Raw genomic sequence first — 18816 nt, 5'->3', positions numbered from 1 at the left:
TCCACGAATTAAGTAATAGACTTTTTTTTTCTCTATTTTCACCTTGCATCACAATGTTTTCAGTAAATGCGAAACTAAATCTAGTGGTTCAGAGCGGAAGACAATGTGACCCTCGTGAGAATATCGAAGTTAATTATAATTTGTGATAAGTTTGGCTTCTTAGTGATAATAATTAAAGAAATATATGGGGAATAGCTTCCTGCAATTTGGGAAAACGATAAAAACTTGTCTTTCTTTTTTTCTTTTTTTTTTTTTTTTTTTGCTTTTCTATCGTTCTTTTGTTTAATTTGAAAGGATTCAAAACATACAATATAATACTTGCATTTTTTTTAAAGCAATCATATATGTTTGTAGAGGTTTGAAACCACTCTTAGAGCAACTCTAATCATACTAGACATTTCATGTTTTTTGTTAAAATAATTAATAATTTTACTTTTTTCTTTAATACTTTTTTTCACTCTAATCATTCGTTAAATGACAAGCTATTTTGGAGAATGTCTATCACACTAGCTAAACGGTTCCTATTGAGATTTTAATAATTTAATGGACAGAAGGGCATGATTTAAACATGCCCTCTATTTTTTCGTTGAACATCTATTTTGGAACAATTGACAAGTCATGAGTCGTTTTTTGACATTTAAATTAAAACTTAGAGACCTTTTATTTTTCAATTATTTTTTAGTATTCTATTATTTATTACATATATCTATTATTTAGACAGAATACCGTCACCCACTCTTACTAAGAAACTAAAAGAAGCAAAAGAAAAGGGGGGAAAGTGAGGAAGAAACAAGTGTTGAAAAAACTTCACAAACGAAGGGAACTAAATAGGAACAAAAAGGATCTTCCAAAGAAGATCCGTCTCCCGAGTTGCGTTAACCAAACTCAGTGAGCTGTGGAAGCGTGGCTGAGTTGTCAGATATTGGGACATAAGCTACAAAATAATTTCCTCTCTAGACACTAATAATAAGATAGAAATAGTTGCGAGGAATGCATGAATAAAGTTTTTCAGACGTAAAGCCTTTTTATATTTTGAATGCATGAATAATAAGATAGAAAAAGCCTTTTCATATTTTGAATGTTTTTTAGGTCTAGTTAACTGCCTTCTGTTTATTTTGGTCAACGAATTAAGTACTATACTTTTTGTATTTTTACCACGTATTCACATAGTTGCTAAAGACTTAAAGTTTGTAAGTTAATCTATATCTTAAAAAGTAGATGAGAAAAGGAGATGAAAGAGGAGGAGTTTAATGAATTTAAAAAAAAAAAAGTAACTGAGGTTAATGGAATAAATAATTTCATGGAGTTTCGAGGAGGGCTTCGCGTCAGTTATTGATCATTTTCATTAAGCTGAGTGTTTAAAAATTATTAGAGGAGTAGAATAGTAGACATGAAAAAGAGACAGATCTAAGTTTAGGTCTCGTTCATCTCATTAATTTGAGTTTTTAATTTTAAACTTACTACAACTAAAAACTCTTATAAAAAGTCACATTTAACTTTTCTTGTTACAGTTAAAATTATGACATAAAGTTACATCTCAACTCGAATTAACGAACTAAATGATACCTTAATACGTTGGGAACGTCCCCCACTAACAAAAAACAAACAAGAGCCAGCCATACGTGCTTGTCTTGGGCTTTTGTTAAGGAATCTATATTCGCCTTTTTTTTTCCCTTTTTCTAATCTCAATTTGTATTAGTAGTCTATGGTTTTTTAGTCTTTCTCCTCTTTTTATTATATTGTTTTTGAGTTTACTCACATGCAAATGATTTCCCTTTTTTTTTTTTAATTTTTGAAGCCATCCTCTTTATTTTTATTCATTCCCCTTTCTTCTCTCCCTATTCTTTTTCTTTTATCTATCTCTTTTTCTTCTCTTTATTTTCCATAAATCCCGTACCACTATCTTTTTTTTTTTCTCTCTTCCATCTCATATTCTTTCTTGTCACTTTCATTCCTTTAGCTTTATTTTTTAATATTTATATATCAAAAGTTCAGATGCTTCTTCAAATTTTTATCTTCAATAGCCTGGTATGTGAACTTATATTTAGTAGTAGTATCTTTTAGAGTTATGAGCACTCTTAATTTTAGGAGGTTAATTTAATTTTGATGTTTGAGTTCAATTTTCATATACATAATATTATTAGTAATATGCATACTATGTGCAATAAAAATTAATCTTCAAGAAAATTTTGAAGTTTTGCTTCATTTTGTTATATTTTTTATTTTTATTCATTCCCCTTACTAAATCCAGATCTTAAATCCGTCAATATACGTGCGTTTTTACGTCTTTCTTATTATATTTAGTTAGACTTTTAGTAAATTTACCACAAGTTGCATTTTTTAAAACTATCTGGATATATATGAATAAGTCTATAAATAACCAACTAGTTTAGTAGGCGTTACAAATCCCTTTTCTTCTCTAATATTCGTAATTGATGAAGACGCAAACACACTATTTTGCTAGAATGACTCAACAATTCTAGTTAAAAGGAGTTTGTAATGAAGAAGGAAATAAAAAATTTATTCTATTAATTAAATTGATTTGTATCTTCATGGGGAAGCTTTTTTGGGGGATAAATTTGTTTAAAGAGTTTATTTTCTTTAACTTTTAATGAGAATAATTTTCGTTTTTATATTATCTTTACTTGTGCTTTAAGTAAATAAAAACTTTAATTAAGTAGTGTCTTTTAAAATACCTGGATATATGTATAACGTAGATATTTATATAAATAAATTTGCGAATGAGCAAACTAGTGTAGTGGGTATTACAAACTATTTTTTAATATTCATAATTGAAAAAGACACCAGTCACCAAACACATTATTTTTTGGTATGAGTACCCGTCTCAAAAATTTTAGTTGAAAGGAAAATAAGGGGCAAAAAAAAAAAGAAGGAAATAAAAAAATTGATTCTATTAATTAAATTGCTTTGTGTATCTTAAGGAAGCACTCCAACCTTTTTCTAAATAAATGATGGGAAAGGTGTATAATTTTTCAACTCTCCTCTCCCGATAGCCTTCGGACTTCCATCGATACTCTGTTGACCCAAAAATAAATAAAATAAACTCCCGACTTCGATAACATAAACACCCAACCTATTCTTAACCAGCCAAACTTTGAGGTAATGCCGTTTAGACGTTTAGTTGACTAACGCTTTACCACTTATATGATAATAAAACTACCCTTTAGTTAGGTATACACGTGAGCTTTATCATTTTTTCTTTATAAAATAAAATAAACAAATAAATATGTTTTCCTGACGAGCCGGTATTAAGTATTAATCACATATATATAATAACATATCTCTAATATGTATTACATAGTTTATATAAACGACAGCTTTCGCACAAGATCAGCATTCCTTTTCATATAGGATTCGGTGGTGATATTGGTGCGTTTAAAATTGATTTTTACTTATTTTTAAAAATGTTTTTACACATTTTTTTAAGACACGGAAATAAAAACGGTATGTAAACCGTATTTGTTTAGTAAATATTTTGAAAACAAAAAATAATAAGAATAGTTTTTGTGAATGAATTTAGAAAACAATTAAGAATTACTTTTCTTTTTTTGTTTTTATTTTTTAATACTTATCAATAATATTATAATATATTAATTAATAATTATAATTAAATACCATTTTTTTTATTATACTCAAAACAATATCTTAAAAAACTAACCAAATACAATTAATCTTATTTATACTTTTGTATTAAAAACAAAATCATTTTGAAAATTTTACCAAACCCGCCCATTACTTCGTCTTCTGCAATAATGTGGCCCAACAAAATCATTTTAAAGATTCCAAAATAATCTTATTTATACTTCATCTTCTGTAAGGAAAGAATCAATTAACGTTGAACGAGAGATCATATGAAATTTCTACGCTGCATCCCTCGTTAAATATATATATATATATATAGAGAGAGAGAGAGAGAGAGAGAGAGAGATAGGGAGAGAGAGAAAGAGACAGAGAGAGAGAGAGAAAGAGCAAGCCACTGGAGAAGCTTTACACCTGAAGTGCGCCATGGAGGCAATAGTTCTATACCCATCACCAGCCATCGGCCACCTGATCGCTTTGGTCGAGCTGGGAAAGCTTGTTCTCACTTTGAAACCTTCACTCTCCATTCATATCATCATGACCACTGCACCTTACAACGCCGGCGACACCTCCGCCTACATCGCCAGCGTCTCCGCCACCACTCCTTCCATTACCTTCCACCACCTCCCGCCCATCTCCCTCCCTCCTGAGCTCTTGACCGCCTCGGTCCACCACGAAGCCCTAATGTTCGAAGTCCTCCGCATTAACAAACCTATTGTGGCTGAAACTCTGCGTTCCATCTCTCAAAACCACACCGTTCATGCTTTCATCATGGACTTCTTCTGCGCTAGCATTATCAATGTCTTCTCCTCCGATCAACAACTCAAAACTATCCCTACTTACGTCTTTATCACCTCGGGTATCGGTTTCTTAGCATCTTTCCTTTACTTTCCAACCCTTCATGAAACCATCCAGAAGAGCTTCAAAGACCTTAACAACGCTCTTCTAGACATCCCCGGATTGCCGCAAATTCCTTCCTTTGATATGCCAAAACCACTTCTAGACCGCACTGATAACGCCTATAAATACTTTCTCGAGTCCACTACCTACTATCCAAAATCAGATGGAATCATCGTAAACAGTTTTGAGTCATTAGAGCCTCGAGCCGTCAAAGCCATATTGGACGGATTATGCGTGCCGGACGCTCCCACGCCTCCATTATACTGTATTGGACCATTGATTACCGCAAAAGGGAAAAAAGGAACAGAATTCGAGTCCTTAAAATGGTTGGACGCGCAACCAAGAGAAAGCGTGGTTTTTCTTTGTTTTGGAAGCTTAGGCTTGTTCTCGAGAGAGCAACTTAAGGACATAGCGGTTGGCTTGGAGAGGAGCGGTCAGAGGTTCTTGTGGGTGGTGCGAAATCCGCCTCCGAAGAAAGACCAAAGCGTGGTGATCTGGGACTCACCGGATCCGGACTTGGATTCGTTACTCCCACAAGGGTTCTTGGATCGGACAAAAGGCAGGGGATTGGTGGTGAAGAACTGGGTCCCCCAGGTGGAGCTACTGAATCATGGCTCGGTGGGAGGGTTCGTGACTCACTGCGGATGGAATTCCGTGTTGGAATCGATCTGCGCCGGCGTGCCGATGGTGGCGTGGCCAATCTATGCGGAGCAGAGGTTCAACAAGGTAGTGCTTGTTGAGGAAATCAAGATTGCTTTACCCATGAACGAGTCGGAAGACGGGTTTGTGCGTGCCAGTGAAGTTGAGAAGCGGGTAATTGAGTTGATGACGAGCTCAGAAAGCAGTGACTCAGTTCGGAAGCGCGCATTATCAATGAAGGATGAAGCCAGAGCTGCTCTGAGCGACGGTGGCTCGTCCCGAGTTGCGTTAACCAAACTCAGTGAGCTGTGGAAGCGTGGCTGAGTTGTCAGATATTGGGACATAAGCCACAAAATAATTTCCTCTCTAGACACTAATAATAAGATAGAAATAGTTGCGAGGAATGCATGAATAAAGTTTTTCAGACGTAAAGCCTTTTCATATTTTGAATGCCCGAATAATATGATAGAAAAAGCCTTTTTATATTTTGAATCTTTTTTAGGTCTAGTTAACTACCTTCTATTTCTTTTGGTCAATGAATTAAGTACTGGACTTTTTCTATTTTTACCATGTGTTCACATTGTTGTTAAAGACTTAAAACTTTGCAAGTTAATCTATATTTTAGAAAGCCTATGAGAAAAAGAGATGAAAGAGGAGGAGTTTAATGAAACTAAAAAAAAAAAAAAGTAACTGAGGTTAATGGAATAAACAATTTTAGAAAGTCTATGAGAAAAGGAGATGAAAGAGGAGTTTCATGAATTTTTTTTTTAAAAAGTAACTTAGGTTAATGGAAAAAACAATTCATGGAGTTTAGAGGAGGGCTTCACGTCAGTTGGTGATCATTTTCATTAAGCTGATGTGTTAAAAAATTATTACAAGAATAGAGTAGTGGCCATGAAAAAGAGACAGCTCCAATCTTTGGCATGGTTTAATTTACCGATTTGAGTTTGTAGTTTTAAATTTACCACAGTTAAAAATTCTTATAAAAAGTTAAATCTAACTTTTTCTGCTACAGTTAAAAACTCTCACATAAAATTACATCTTAATTCGAATTAAAAACTCAAATTAACGAACTAAACGAGACCTTAGTACATTGAGAACGTCCCCCACAAACAAAAAACAAACAAGAGCCAGCCCTACATGCTTGTCTTTGTGCTTTTGTTAAGAATCTATATTCGCCTCTCTCTCTTTTTTTTTCCCTTTTCTAATCTCAATAATTTGTATTAGCAATCTATAGTTTTCTGTCTTTCTGCTCTTTTCAATAATTATTTCTCCTTTTTTTATTCTTTTGTTTTTGAGTTTACTCATATGCAAATGATTTTTCTTTTTTAAAATTTTTTTTTTGAAGCCATCCTCTTTATTTTTATTTATTCCCCTTTCTTCTCTCCCTATTCTTTTTCTTTTTCTTTTATCTATCTCTTTTTCTTCTCTCCATTTTCCATAAATCCCGTACCACTGTCATTTTTTTTCTCTTCCATCTCATATTCTTTCTTGTCACTTTCATTCCTTTAGCTTTATTTTTTAATATTTATATATCAAAAGTTACGGATGCTTCTTAAAATTTTTATCTTCAATAGCCTGGTATGTGTGAACTTATATTTAGTAGTAGTATCTTTTAGAGTTATGAGCACTCTTAATTTTAGGAGGTTAATTTAATTTTGATGTTTGAGTTCAATTTTCATATACATAATATTATTAGTAATATGCAAACTATGTGCAATAAAAATTAATCTTCAAGAAATTTTTGAAGTTTTGCTTCATTTTGTTATATTTTTTATTTTTATTCATTCCCCTTACTAAATCCAGATCTTAAATCCGTCAATATACGTGTGTTTTTACGTCTTTCTTATTATATGTAGTTAGACTTTTAGAAAATTTACCACAAGTTGCATTTTTTAAAACTATCTGGATATATATGAATAAGTCTATAAATAACCAACTAGTTTAGTAGGCATTACAAATCCCGTTTCTTCTCTAATCTTCGTAATTGATAAAGACGGAAACACACTATTTTGCTAGAATGACTCAACAATTCTAGTTAAAAGGAGTTTGTAAAGAAGAAGGAAATAAAAAATTGATTCTATTAATTAAATTGATTTGTATCTTCATGAGGAAACACTTCAGGCTTTTTTTGGGGGATAAATTTGTTTAAGTTGTTTGTTTTCTTTAATGTTTAATGAGAATAATTTTCCTTTTTATCTTATCTTTAATTATATTTTAATTAAATTTACTTTAATAAAGTAGTGTCTTTTAAATTACCTGGATATATGTATAACGTACACATTTATGTAAATAAATTTGCGAATGAGCAAACTAGTGTAGTTGGTATTACAAACTTTTTTTAATATTCATAATTGAAAATGACAACAGTCACCAAACACATTATTTTTTGGTATGAGTACCCGTTGATGAGTGAGTTTTACTCGCTCATTTAGTATTGTTTTACACTTAATATCTAGTTAGTTTTCGAGGTTGTTAGTTTTTATATGTGTTTTTGTTCTTAAGGTTAGGTGAAAGTCTATGATTTTGAAGGTTTTGGATAACTTTTGGTGGAAAAAGACAGCAAACATAGCGCTTAGGTGCCAATTTTGTAGCGTTTTGGCGCTCAGTTTTACGGAACCAAGACATTTGGGCAGAATGGGCAGCGTTTTGGCGCCCATGACAGCGTTTTGGCGCCCAGGATTTTTCACAGCCAGCGCCGCAGTGCTAGGAGTTCAGCGCTGCGGCGCTGCGATGCGAGAAAAGATGCGTTTTGAAGGCCAAAACTTGCCCGTTTTGACCCTAATGCTTGAAAACATATAAATAGATGATTCTAGGGCAATTAGAAGGGCTTTTTGACTAGGGAGTGACGGCTGACCTTTGAGAGGAGATTCAAGAAGAGAAAAGAGATTTGAGTACGGAGAAGAAGAACGGCAAAAATCCGGAGACGGAGACGCTTCAATTCAACTCCAAACTAGTTCTTTTCTTTCCTTTCCAATGATTAAGACTTTGTTTAGGTATTTATTTTGTTTAGAGATGAACTAATTTCTTTTTCTAGGGCTACGATGTAGCAAGATTATGAATGTTCAAATTCTCAATCTTCTTTTTAAGTAATTGATGTTTAATCCATATATGCTGAGTATTTCAATTTATTCTTAATGCTTGTGATTGTTTGGCCAACTATTACATGATTTTGTATTTGATTTGAGACTGAGAGGTGATAATTAAATAAGCTCTGTTGTTCATAGGATAGAGATATCTATGATGCTTGTGCAGTTCTTTTGAATTTCTTGCACTTAATGATTTTCAACAGGTTTAGAAGTCTGTCAGAGATGTAGATTTTGCTTGTTGGATTACTATTATTGTTGCTTGAGAAAGAATAATAATTACTTTAGAGAAATTGCTGTCAGTATAGGATTGAATGTTAATTTTCTTGAATTATGAGAATTTGAACATGATTAATTTTGGTGAAATCGGAAACCCTAGAGTCTTAATCTATTGAATTTTCTTCCATTGCTTAGCATTGTTTAATTTATTTAATTATTTTAGTTTTGCTTTACGTAATTTTATAAACTCTCTTTTTAAGTATTCAAATAAAATTAGGGTTAATATAATTTCGGTGATTAGTAAACAACAATTCTCGTGAGACGATATTCTTATTCACTATTATATTACTTGGTTGCGATAGCGTATACTTGCGTTACAATTTTTCACAACACCCGTCTCAAAAATTTTAGTTGAAAGGAAAATTTGGGGCAAAAAAAGTAGGAAATAAAAAATTGATTCTATTAATTAAATTGTTTTGTGTATCTTAAGGAGGCAGTCCAACCTTTTTCCAAATAAATTATGGGAAAGGTGTATAATTTTTCAACTCTCCTCGATCTCGAGAGCCTTCGGATTTCCATTGATACTCTGTTGACCCAAAAATAAATAAAATAAACTCCCGACTTCGATAACAGAATCACCCAACCTATTAACCAACCAAACTTTTAGGTAATGCCGTTTAGACGTTTAGTTGACTAACGCTTTACCACTTATATGATAATAGCTAACCCCGGAATTTTTACCACTAGTTTACCCCATTTAAGCTTATCTGACCCTTTTTCTTTTATTATTCACATAAATTAACCTAGCCATTTTATGAATTTCCTTCACTTAACCTATCATTCATAGGCATATTTGCACCATTGCATAAAGTTGAAGATATAATTTTTGAGAGCAAGCTTAAATATGTTGAGAATTTCATTAGTGGTTTGGGTGTAATTGTTTAGTGTTTGTTATTGCTTTTTCTACGTTTATTTCTTATATGTTTTTTTATCATTTTATTTTCTCTTCAAATTCAAAAAAAAAAAGGAGAATAAAAGAAAAAAAAGAGAAAAAGAACAAAAAGTAAATAAATTCTTATGAATTTCTTGTTTTTGTGTTTTTGTGGCTTTTATGAATAAAGTTTTGTGGGAATGATGGGTAATAGAGAATTGAGCAAAGTGAGAGTTGGTGTGTGAGTTTCTAATCATTCATACAAGATCCATGGGTGCACTTGATGCATAGGGTGATTTAAGCCTAAAAATTTCCGTCTCATCCACCTTTCATCCTAGCCTTACATTACAACCCATAAAAGACCTTTTGCTCTTTGATGACACTCTAGTTGACATTAGCGGAGAGCGACACGAAAAATGGGCATATGGTAGTTCTTAATTGCATTATCTAGAGATCTTTCATCGTCCGTAGAAGCACTTAGGTCTATCCAGGTAAAATTGACTAAGTGAGACTAGTTCGGCACACATTGAATGGGGTGAAATCGGTGCTTGATGTTGAAATTCTAGAAAATCTCAGTGTTTGCATTTTCTTTGAACTTTGATGCATTGCATGGCTTTTGAGATGTATGCCTAGCTATCGAATGGATACAAAACTCACACTTTAGTCTTTAAGTTATTGTTAGTTTACATTGTGTTCTACTTTATTTCTATTTTCTTTTGCTTGAGAACATGCAAACGCTTGAGTTTGGGGGTATTTGATGAGGAGGTTATTTACCGACAAATCAAGTATTTTTTCGTTGAAACATTTGTGAATCTTCAATCATTTTTGTTAGTTTAATGTGTTTTTAATGTTATTTTGTAAGAAAAAATCATAAAATGGGACTTAGTGGCATTTTAGAGTCAAAAATTGGAGCAAAAAACACTCAAGGCCGCACAAGGGCCCAGTTTGACAGAACCACATGTACGCGCACTAGCGCCACACCCTGCGTGTTTGTGCCACATTGGGCGCGCAACTAGCTGCGCGGCCACACCCTCCTGTGTGATGTTGACGAACTTGTGGCTATTTTTCAACCCTTGATCAATATGTATGGCTAATTTTGGACCCTTAGATGAGTTTGGCTGAGATTTTCTCCATGTTTGAGCATACTTAAGCAAAAGAAACCCTAGTTTTCAACTTGGAGAGGATGAGAGGCACAAAAAAATCCTAGAGAGAGAAGCTAGGAGTTAGAGATTCTTGAAGAATGCTTGGGAGAGATTCTTAAAAATTTGAAGACTTGAAGCTCATATCCATAAGAGTTTTCTCTTCCTTCTCCATTTTTATTGTAGTTTTTCATTTTTGTTCTTAAATTTGTGATTTTGGTTATGAATTCCTCTATGTTGAGCTAGACTTTATATTTTAGAGCTTGATGTAGCTTTATTTGAACCATATTTGATTACCTTGTCAATTGTTAGTTAAATTCCATCTTAATTTATTTATGTTTCTCTATACTCAATGTTTTCAATTTATGTGGCCAATGAGTTAGATTAATTTGGATTATGATTTTGATGCTCGAGAGAGATTGATTTCATAGTTTGGAATTGGAAAACATAGTATACGTTGTTGTGAGTCTGGAAGGAGATCGACACTTAGAGAATCTCGTTGAGAGTCTAAGATATTGTGAGACCGGGAGGTGATCAAGACCTTGATTGGTTAAACTTAATAAGTGTATTAGTAAACGGATTATATAGGAATATTGATTCGGGTATTCATGCATGTGACTTTGTTTGACGCTCGGGAGAGGTAATGAGGTTAGATTAAATCCCTTGATTAATGAATTGAGTGGAATTGGCTAGCAATGGTTTGATAGAATGAACATAGGAATGATAAGGTGAAGTCAAGTCCCTAGTACATTTATGCGTAGAAGTTTTCATATTTTATTTTGTTTTTGTCTTTATATTAGTTCTATTTTTATTTCATTGAGTTCAGTTGCCTAGATAAAATTGAGTTATGATAATCTTGGTACTTAGTGGCAATTTAATACCCTATTCTTATGGAGACAAAACACACTCACCCTTTACTATCAAAACTTAACACCATACGCTTACGGGCGAACATCTCTCTTATAAATTTATGATATAATGTTAATAAAGCTCCAAAAATATTTACAGCCCATTTTAATAATCCAACTACTCAACACATGATTTAGGGATTATCTTTACATTACTTTTTAATAACAACTCGCACAAAAAACTAACTTTGTCAAATAAAAATAGAGCGGGATCAATTTGTAATTTTCTAATGTAAAGGTCAAATTCTATAATTAAATTTGTTTAGAGAATCAATGGCATTTTTCAACTGACGATCGCATTGGTGAGCCGAATAGAGTCGATAGAGCGCTAGATCGAGAATGTAAAGTGTGGAATATAAATATACGAATTTATAGTGGTTCATCTTCAATGTACCTATGTCCACTGTAGAGTCTCGTGTTTTACTATAGGGTAGTTATACTCACACACCTATTTTTACTTTTTACACCCCATTCTAAACACACATCCACATAATTTTAATATTGTTGAATTTATTTTCTACACATTCCTATTATTTCAAAATTACCCCAAACTATTTTCATAAGATTATTAATTCTTGATCATTTCATTTTTCTTTTCACACACAATATTTTATTATAATTTTTTATTCTAATATTTTCATTTCTATATTTCTCTATTTTTTTAGTTAAAGCTTTAGGCATGATGTCTTTTTTTTACAGGAAGAAAATTCATTAAAATATTTTCTTAGAAAACATAAAGGACACTCAAAAATATAAAAATAGAAAGCAATATAATTCAAGAAATAAAAAACAAATAAAAAAATACAGCAACAAAATTTAACACAAAACGAAGGAAAGAAGAGGCAAAAAAATAATCACCATAGAACAAATAGCAAAAAAAAAAATTTAACATTCCTCTATGTAATTTTTTGGAATAGCTGTTGAATGGTAAAAATTAAAGTTTGATCATAGATTTCAAAATGGTAATTGTTTGTAATTTGAGAATATGACATGTGGGGTGTGTGAAGGAAATAAAATATCATTATTTTTATAATAAAATTTAATTATGTAATTAAGTCTATTATAATCGTCTTTTTTGTCATTTTACACGAGAGACTTTTCTAATAAGAAATTATAATAAAAAGGGGATGTGGAGAGTAAAGATGGGTGTGTGATTGGAACCATCTTTTACTATATTATTTGAGACAAAAGATCTAAATAAAGTAGGTTTTACATGAAGAAGCTAGAGAGAGAGAGAAAAGTATAAAGTATGAGGTTTGAATGATGGAATGGGTAGTTTCTGTAACACATCAAGGAATTAAACGAGATTAATTAAGGTAATTAAGATTTATTAGTGTGTCTAATTTGGTTTAATTAATTTATCATTAATTAATAAATGTTTCTGACGTGTAAATTTAAATAATTTTAAGGTATTTAAATATTTTCAGTAATTATATTTTTAACCCAAAGGTGTGTGTGGGCACATTTTCTGGACTGCCATTTTAAATATTTGGACGCCTGTTCTTTTCCTTTTTCTTTTCTTTTTCCTTTTTCTTTCCTTTTTCTTTTCCTTTATTTCCTTTCCTTCCTGAGCTCTCTCTCTCTCTCTCTTTCTCTCGTTCTCTCTCTCTCTCTCTTCCATTTTTGCCTTGAATCAATCGGATCTTGAACCAAAGAAGTTTTCAACGTCAAGAGAAGGATTTGAGGTAAGATTTCTAAAAAACCTCTCTTGAATCTTGGATTTTCATATTAGAAAACCTATTTTTGGTTCGAAATAGATTTTTATAGATTTTGAGTAAAATCATGGTAGAAATTAGGGATCTTTGGTTTTATCGAGAATGTATTACAGTGGGAAAGGCCGAAGAATGTGGCAGAGATTCACAGTTTCCTCAGACTTGCCTGATATTATCGACATTTCATAAAGGACTTCTCGAGCATTGTTGCACCGATGACTCGGTTAACCAAGAAAGAAGTCAGATTCGAATGGGACGCTGAGTGCGAACGTGCCTTTCAGGAATTGAAGACCAGACTGACCAGTGCACCAGTCTTGACTATACCCGATAGTGAGGAGGCATATGAGGCATATTATGACGCCTCGATGAGTGGACTTGGCTGTGTTTTGATGCAAGGTGGGCGCGTTGTAGCCTACACATCTCGCCAATTGAAATTGCATGATCGGAACTACCCCACTCATGATTTGGAGCTAGTAGCGGTAATATTTGCTTTGAAGATATGGAGATGTTAACTCTATGGAGCAAAGTTTCAGGTCTTCTCTGACCACAAGAGTTTGAAGTACTTGTTTACTCAGAAATATATGAATCTTAGGCAGATGAGATGGATGGAATATATGGAAGATTATGATTTCACGTTGCAGTATCATCCGAGAAAAGCTAATTTGGTAGTTAATGCCCTTAGTAGGAAGACTACAGGATTTATGGCGTCATTAGCTTTGGAAGACTGGAAGAGAACTGAAGTAGTAAGTGATTATGAACTTCAGTACTACGAGGATTATAACTAGGCAATGGTGTATAATCTGATCTCCACCTCGGCTCTTGTACAACAAGTTAAGCAGAATCAGTGGCAGGATCCATATCTTCAAGGATTTTAGATTCGAATCCAGAATGGAGAGTAACTTGAGGATTGGAGAATCCAAGAGGATGGAGCACTTTGTTTCCACAACTGGTTAGCTATTCCTAAGGTAGATGAGATCAAAAAGGTGATTCTACATGAGATGTTAAATCACGGTACGCTATTCATCCGGGAAGTGTCAAGATGTACCAGGACCTGAATATGCAATACTGGTGGAGAGGTATGAAGAAAGACATTCGTGAGTATGTCTCAGAGTGTGTAACTTGTCTCCGGATCAAAGCTGAGCACCAGAAACCAGCGGGAGAGTTACAGCCTCTACCTGTACCGGGATGGAAATGGGAACACATCACGATGGATTTTCTGATGGGACTTCTGAGGACTAAGTAGAAGCACGATGCCATCTGGGTGGTGGTTGACAGGTTGACGAAATCTACACATTTCATATCGTTCTGTGCAATGTATTCTCAAAAAATTCTGGCAGGGTCGTACTTGGAGCACATCGTGAGACTCCATGGGGTACCGTTATTGATCACGTCCGATCGCGACACACGTTTTAATGCAAGGTATTGGAAAAGTTTCCAGGAAGCCATGGGAACAAAATTAAATTTTAACACAGCATTTCATCCATAGACTGATGGGCAATCTGAAAGAGTTATTCAAATTCTGGAGGATATGCTTCATGTTTGTATTCTGGATTTTGGTGGAAACTGGAAGAAATACCTTGACCTTGCTAAGTTTGCTTACAACAACAGCTATCAGGCCAGTATTAGCATGGCTTTATTCGAAGCTCTGTATGGTCAACCTTGTAGATCACCTGTTTGTTGGTTGGAACCAGAGGATCGACTTATTACTGGACTAGAAGTTATTCAAGAAAACAACAAGAAGATAGTTCTTATCCAGGAACGATCGTTAATAGCTCAGAGTCGTCAAAAAAGTTATGCCAACAGAAGGCGTAGACCTTTAGAATTCCAAGAAGGTGACTTCGTTTTATTGAAGGTTTCCCCACGTAAAGGAGTTATTCGTTTTGGTTTAAAAGGGAAACTTGCGCCAAGGTACGTTGGACCATTCCCGATCGTGTAACGAGTTGGTGTCGTGGCGTATCGTCTGGCTTTACCGCCTGAGTTATCTCACGTGCATGATGTGTTCCATGTCTCTATGCTCCGTAAATGTCAACCTGATCTGAAAGTCGTGGTACAATGGTATGACATTCCGCTACAATATGACGCAACATACGAGGAGGCACCAATTCAAATTCTTGATCGGAAGATGAAGAGTTTACGTCATCGTGAGATCCCATTGGTGAAAGTGTTGTGGCAGCACCACGGAGTTGAGGAAGCAACATGGGAGCTTGAAACGACGATGCAGGAGCGATACCCGCATCTGTTTTCACTGTGAGGTAAGTCAAAATTTCGAGGGTGAAATTTCTTAAGGGGGTGGAGTTGTAACACCTCAAGGAATTAAACGAGAATGATTAAGGTAATTAAGATTTATTACTGTGCCAAATCTAGTTTAATTAATTTATCATTGATTAATAAATATTTCTAACGTGTAAATTTAAATAATTCTAAGGTATTTAAATATTTTCAGTAATTATATTTTTACCCCAGAGGTGTGTGTGTGTACATTTTCTGGACTGCCATTTTAAATATTTAGACACCTGTTCTTTTCCTTTTTCTTTTAGTTTTTCTATTTCTTTCCTTTTTCTTTTCCTTTCTTTCCTTTCCTTTCTTTCCTTTCCTTCCCGAGCTCTCTCTCTCTCTTCCATTTTTGCCTTGAATCAATTGGATCTTAAACCAAAGAAGGATTTAAAGAAGTTTTCAATGTCAAGAGAAGGATTTGAGGTAAGATTTCTGAAAAACCTCTCTTGAATCTTGGATTTTCGTATTAGAAAACCTATTTTTGGTTCAAAATAGATTTTTATGGATTTTGAGTAAAATCATGGTAGAAATTGGGGATCTTTGGTTCTATGGACTTGATTTAGTGACTAGAACCTGGATTTGGTTGTTTTCCCTTGAAATATTTCAAATTTGGACTTTAAATTGCAGGTTTTGGTGGGATTTCCTTCAGATCGGCCCTGTCGATCAAGCTGACAGGCTCCCACCAGTCGATCGGATTGCACTCCTTTAGGTCGACCTGTGCAGTCGATCGAAGTGCACACCACCGGTCGACCAGTGGTGTTGCACTGCTCTGTCACCGGTCGACCAGTGTACAAGGGGTTTGACCCTGTTTTGCTGAAAAACCCTGTTTTGACCCTAATTTTTGAAGAAAACCCAAATTAGCTTCATTTGGGGATCTAAGTGAATGGATTAGCATCTTTAATCCATGTTTTGAGATCCAACCCCTTGGAATGATGATTTGAAACATGAAATGGTTTATTAAACTTAGAAATTAATTAAGGCAAACTAATAGAAAATCAAAAAGGTATAATTGAGTTTGAACTGCTTTAGGAATGAGAATTGGATCCTAAAGTGTTGTTTTGTGTCAGTGCTAGCTGAGGACTCGGATTGAGGGGCTTGAAGAAGCAAAAGCCATAATAGAGTGACGCTAGCCACAGTTTGATATTTGTGAGGTAGGATTTCTTACCCTTTCTTTGTTACCCTGATTTCAGAAGAGTTTTGACTTTGCAAATGTTTTAAAGAAAGGGCATGTTTGCGAAAGAAAAGCATGTTTAAAAATAATAGCTTGATTTTAGCTATTGGAATTATAATGAACTGTTGCATAAAGTTTAATGAATGATTTCTTAATATAAGAGATCTTACGAATCAGTAAACCGACTGATGGCCTAGATAGGATGTGGAGAGTGCATCCTTGGGGGCAGAACCCGAAACCCAGCCCGGGAGTTATATGGCTTGTGCTTGTGGATGTGTAAGGAATTTATCATAGTATAAATTACTTGCTGATGCCTATAATGCGGAGATTTTCAGTTATATTCCTTTCAGAAAAAGGATGTGAGGTTCCGGTTGTTGTGTTGGAACTAAATGTCTTATTTATTCGTTTATTTATTTATTTACTTACTTACTCATTTATTTATTTGCTTATAAAGTTATTTTAAAATATATCCTATTGGGCCTTTCGCTCACGTTTTATTGTTTATAAATATTAACCCCTCTCAGGCAACTCTAGGAGCAGTGCGGAGTAGCGGAGTTAGTTGCTACCAGCTGATTTGGTGAGGATTGTGATCATCCTCCATGTGTCTGAATGTAAGGATTGTAACCTCTGTAAACTCTAAATCTCTGGATTTCTAGACTGTGGTTGATGTCTGTAATGTTATTTACATGTTCATGTATGTACAATGCTACATATCCTTTGGGTGAAGCCCTGAATGAGTTCTAACATTTTCCTTGTAATATATTTTTCAACGAAACGGAGGCTTGTTTAGGAATTTCCATAATACTTTGCTTTTGGATTTTGATAATTACTCCTAATCGAGCCTCCACGTCACCGACCCCGGTTTCGGGGCGTGACAGTTTCATCTCTAGTTTTCTCTTTTCTTGCGTTGATGTGTTGTTGATGGGAGAATGGGTAGTTTCACTTTTCCTTCATTTGACTTTGCTATTCCTTGTTTCATAATTTGCTTCACGGTAGCTTTCCTATTCAGTATTGATCGAATTTGCGCTAGGGGTGTTCAAAAAATCCGCCAAACCGCGAAAACCTCTCAATCCAAACCAAACTGAACCAAATCGTTAATTATTTTTGGATTATTAGGCGGTTTGGTAGGTTTTTTAATCTAATTTTTTTTAGACGGTTTGGTTTGTGGTTTGGACTGCCCAAACCACCTAATAATCTGCCCAAAAATATACATATATAATTTTTTAATTTTTAAAATGTTTTTTTATATTGATTTTAATTTTTATTGGTTATAATAAAGGTTCTACAATTTTAAAATACACCCTATCATACTTTTGTGGGTTCGTATTAAACTTTAAATGGTGAACTGTTAGATATTGTTATTTTTTAGTTATATTGTAAACTTGAATCTTATTTTTATTTTTGTTGATTAATGATTTTGTAATTTTTATGAATTATTGAAAACTTTTTTAGTCTTAAACTTAAATCACCCAAACTAACCCGTCCAAACTGCTTATGAGTGATTTAGTTCAATTTAGTTTTTTGTTAAAAATATCAATCCGCCCAAAAGAAAAAATTATTTTTGATTTGGTTGGTGGTTTCTACAAACCCAAAAAAAAAAAAAACGCCCAAACTGTGGACACCCCTTTAATATGAGATTTGGCTAGATTAGACTTTGTGTCCTCTAAGAGAAATTCTTTCTTGATTTATTCGTGGTGGTCTCTGCAGGTCTCCTGTCGTCGTGCTTCTCTAATTGACGCTCTCACTTGAGTTGATTCTTCAACCATTAGATTTCTACCGACTTGCTTCTCTAAATGTTGTCCTAGTGTACGATAATGATCATAATACTTATTTTGATCCTAACATTTAACATCGTGAATTTGATGTAAAATTTGGGCATTGTTTTTTAAATTAACCAGCAAAATTACCCACGCACATAGCTGGTTCATAGATTTTGCACTCACATACATGGCAGGTTTATAAATTTTGCATTACAAGTACGGTATCAGTAGTGTTAAACACCACCATTTAATAAAAAATAAATTCCGTAATATATAATTTTTACAGATAAAACTCACTTTTTATTAGACTGATACTTAACACAGGTGGTGTCTTAGTGCTTAACACTAATAGTACCTTTTGGACTACTGCACCTTTTTTTTCTGAAAAGAATAAAGTAATTTGATAACATGGGAATGTGATAGAAGCATATATGCTTAATCCAACAACGCTATAAGCAATTTTTTTTTTTTTTAAAG

The 18816-nt window shown here is 33.8% G+C and overlaps 1 protein-coding gene across 1 annotated transcript; it reads left to right on the top strand.

Moving 5' to 3' along the window:
* The first annotated feature begins 3965 nt into the window (after window positions 1-3965).
* LOC112093417 (UDP-glycosyltransferase 88A1-like) lies at window positions 3966-5479 on the top strand. Its single transcript, XM_024171778.1, has one exon. The coding sequence runs from the start codon at window positions 4027-4029 to the stop codon at window positions 5461-5463; it is 1437 nt and encodes a 478-aa protein (XP_024027546.1). The 5' UTR covers window positions 3966-4026; the 3' UTR covers window positions 5464-5479.
* Window positions 5480-18816: the final 13337 nt, after the last annotated feature.

Source organism: Morus notabilis, unplaced genomic scaffold (assembly GCF_000414095.1).
Source record: "Morus notabilis unplaced genomic scaffold, ASM41409v2 Scaffold1094, whole genome shotgun sequence".
In the NCBI taxonomy this organism is placed as follows: Eukaryota; Viridiplantae; Streptophyta; class Magnoliopsida; order Rosales; family Moraceae; genus Morus; species Morus notabilis.
Note: the sequence above shows the minus strand (reverse complement) of the source record. Positions and strands in the feature narration are given on the sequence as shown.

What these genes read in the sequence shown, in the direction of transcription:
- LOC112093417 (XM_024171778.1), top strand. Translation starts at nt 4,027, where the DNA reads ATGGAGGCAATAGTTCTATACCCATCACCAGCCATCGGCCACCTGATC.